Below are 2,272 nucleotides of genomic sequence, written 5' to 3'. Positions count from 1 at the left end.
AGTTCGGCTCGACGACAGCCGAGAGAGCGCGGGCGGATTCAAATAATTGCGAATTGCTATCGAAGGCTTCGTCGTCCTTCGGGTGAATTGCACTCTAGAGGCTCATAGCTGAACTTGATCGTATCGATTCCTGAGCTGGAAGACGCAAAAACGCCGATTACCGATAAATAGGACACTCGCACTAGTCGAAGTTCTATAGTGCAATCGAGGATTGGCACCATTTTAGCAGAGAAGCAGGTCAGAAAACGCGGAGCAATAGGGAGAAACGAAGGGTGAATGAGGTTTGGAGGAACTTGTCGGGATGGAGCGTGTTTGATCGCACAGGGGAGGACCGTGAACCGTGATACTTGGTTTACAGAATGGGTCGCGCTTCAAAGGAGCAGGAGATGGTGCGCGCCGCCCTAAAAGTTGTCGCTCAAGGAATGATGAGGGCTATTTGGAGGAACAGAGACGCACCCAGACGCCAGCGTCGTCGGTGGTGGGTCAAACCATGGATCCAAGCGCGAGACGATCGTGGAGCTTCCTCAACACTATTGCAGGAGTGGGCCAGGGTGACTCCTTCAGACCTTCAGAATCACACGAGACTCAGCGAAAGCCAATTCTCCTATTTGCTAGAGAGAATCAGACCACGAATTGAAAAGAGGGACACGACGTTTCGGAACGCCTTGCGACCAGAATCGAAGCTCCACATGACATTGCGCTACCTTGCGACGGGCGACAGCATCGGGAGTTTGAGCGCATTGTATAGAATCCCTAGAAGTACATTCTCTTCATTTTTCCCGGTCGTGTGCAAGGCTATTTACGACGCTTTAGAGGAATTCATTCAGGTACGCAGGTTTATTTGAATGCCACAGATGCGGGATAGGCGAGTAGGACTATGGCAACGGGGGATGCTACAGCAAAGTGAGATTGAAGGCGTTATCATCGTCGTCTTCAGTTCTTCTGGTCGGAGAGAAGACAGCCGTGGAGTCGTAGTACGTAGAGGTCTTTGAAGCGCGTACGAAGTCGACAAGTTCGACGCTCAGCTGGTTCTGAATTTTGGCCATAAGCAGCGCGCTACGCTCAGATGGCAATCGTTTCAACTGGGCGGCAACGCACTCGCCGAACGAGTCGTATTCATTCTGAGGGTCGCGTAGAGCATTCGAGTCTGAAATCCGCTGGAGCGTGCTGATCGCATCGCGAAAGTCGGTATCTGATGAGGTCCTGTCATCTGTAGAGCTTTTCTTCTTGCTTCTGCGGGGCGTTCGGGATTCCTGCGAGTGGGAGCTTGACGACGGTTGGGAAGCAGGTCTCGATGGTCCCGGCTCCTCCTCGACTATCGGACTCAGCGGGACTTCCTCTAAGCATGGCTCGTCTGCCGCACACGTTGTAGCGTCAATCTGCAAGAAGAATAGATTCTCAAGTAGCGATATTTCTCCGACAGATGCCCAGCTCGGAGGAGGAATGGAAGGTTGTGATGCAGGAGTTCGCGCTCCGTTGGCAATTCCCTAATGCATGCGGAGCAATAGACGGGAAGCACGTCACGATACGCTGCCCTCCCAAGAGCGGGTCGGAATTTTTCAACTATAAGAAAAGCTTCAGCATCATATCGCTCGCCGTGGTTGACGCACGCTATAATTTCCTTTATATCGATGTGGGGACAAACGGCAGAGTCAATGATGCTGGTGTGTTCGAGAAGTCAAGCTTTAATCGAGCCCTGGAAGAGCAGGTTCTCGATGTACCCATCGAAGGAGTTTTCGTCGCCGATGACGCCTTCCCGCTCCGCTCCAACATCCTCAAGCCGTTTTCCCGTTGTGGGCATCTCGATGAGCGCCAGCTGATCTTCAATTACACTGCCCGACAGAAAAAAAAAATCCGGATAACAAACTAGTGGATGGTCATCATGGGATGATTCGGGGTCGCAGATTCCGAATCTATCGACTGTTTTCTCGGATTGGACCTAGTTTCTTCGTTATTGGTCGCTTTCCGTGATTCTCGTGATATATGCCTCCTTAATCCTTTTTCTCTGCCTGAGGGTGAGCTAGATCCCTGAAATTTCGGAGAGGAGTACTCCTCTTTGCTGGCTACCCCTGGGACGAGTTTCATGCCATTCGGAGTTGTGGTCTCCGAGCTGGAAGACTTCAGCGGTCGATATCCTGGAGAATTCACCCCTTCCCCAGCTGATAGCGAAAAAAATAGAGCTCTCCCTGCCACCCACGGTCGAACTTTTGCGAATAGAATCCAAGCCCAAATATTTTAAGACGAAGTTTATTGAGATGATATATATGCACAG

General features: G+C 51.2%; 1 protein-coding gene across 1 annotated transcript; it reads left to right on the top strand.

Moving 5' to 3' along the window:
- Positions 1–359: 359 nt before the first annotated feature.
- On the top strand, positions 360–1,870 carry LOC100897871 (protein ANTAGONIST OF LIKE HETEROCHROMATIN PROTEIN 1-like). The gene is made up of 3 exons (XM_003739570.1): positions 360–389; positions 540–827; positions 1,424–1,870. Exons 1-3 carry the CDS (start codon positions 360–362, stop codon positions 1,868–1,870), a joined length of 765 nt encoding a protein of 254 aa, XP_003739618.1.
- The last annotated feature ends 402 nt before the right edge of the window (positions 1,871–2,272 follow it).

The sequence above is a fragment of the Galendromus occidentalis genome, unplaced genomic scaffold (assembly GCF_000255335.2).
Source record: "Galendromus occidentalis unplaced genomic scaffold, Mocc_1.1 scf7180000076571, whole genome shotgun sequence".
In the NCBI taxonomy this organism is placed as follows: domain Eukaryota; kingdom Metazoa; phylum Arthropoda; class Arachnida; order Mesostigmata; family Phytoseiidae; genus Galendromus; species Galendromus occidentalis.
This window is presented reverse-complemented; position numbering and strand designations above follow the sequence as displayed.

Coding starts and splice junctions, on each gene's coding strand:
- LOC100897871 (XM_003739570.1), top strand. CDS start 360: ATGGGTCGCGCTTCAAAGGAGCAGGAGATG. Junction 390..539: donor CTTCAAAGGAGCAGGAGATG/GTGCGCGCCGCC, acceptor ACACTATTGCAG/GAGTGGGCCAGGGTGACTCC. Junction 828..1,423: donor CTTTAGAGGAATTCATTCAG/GTACGCAGGTTT, acceptor TTTCTCCGACAG/ATGCCCAGCTCGGAGGAGGA.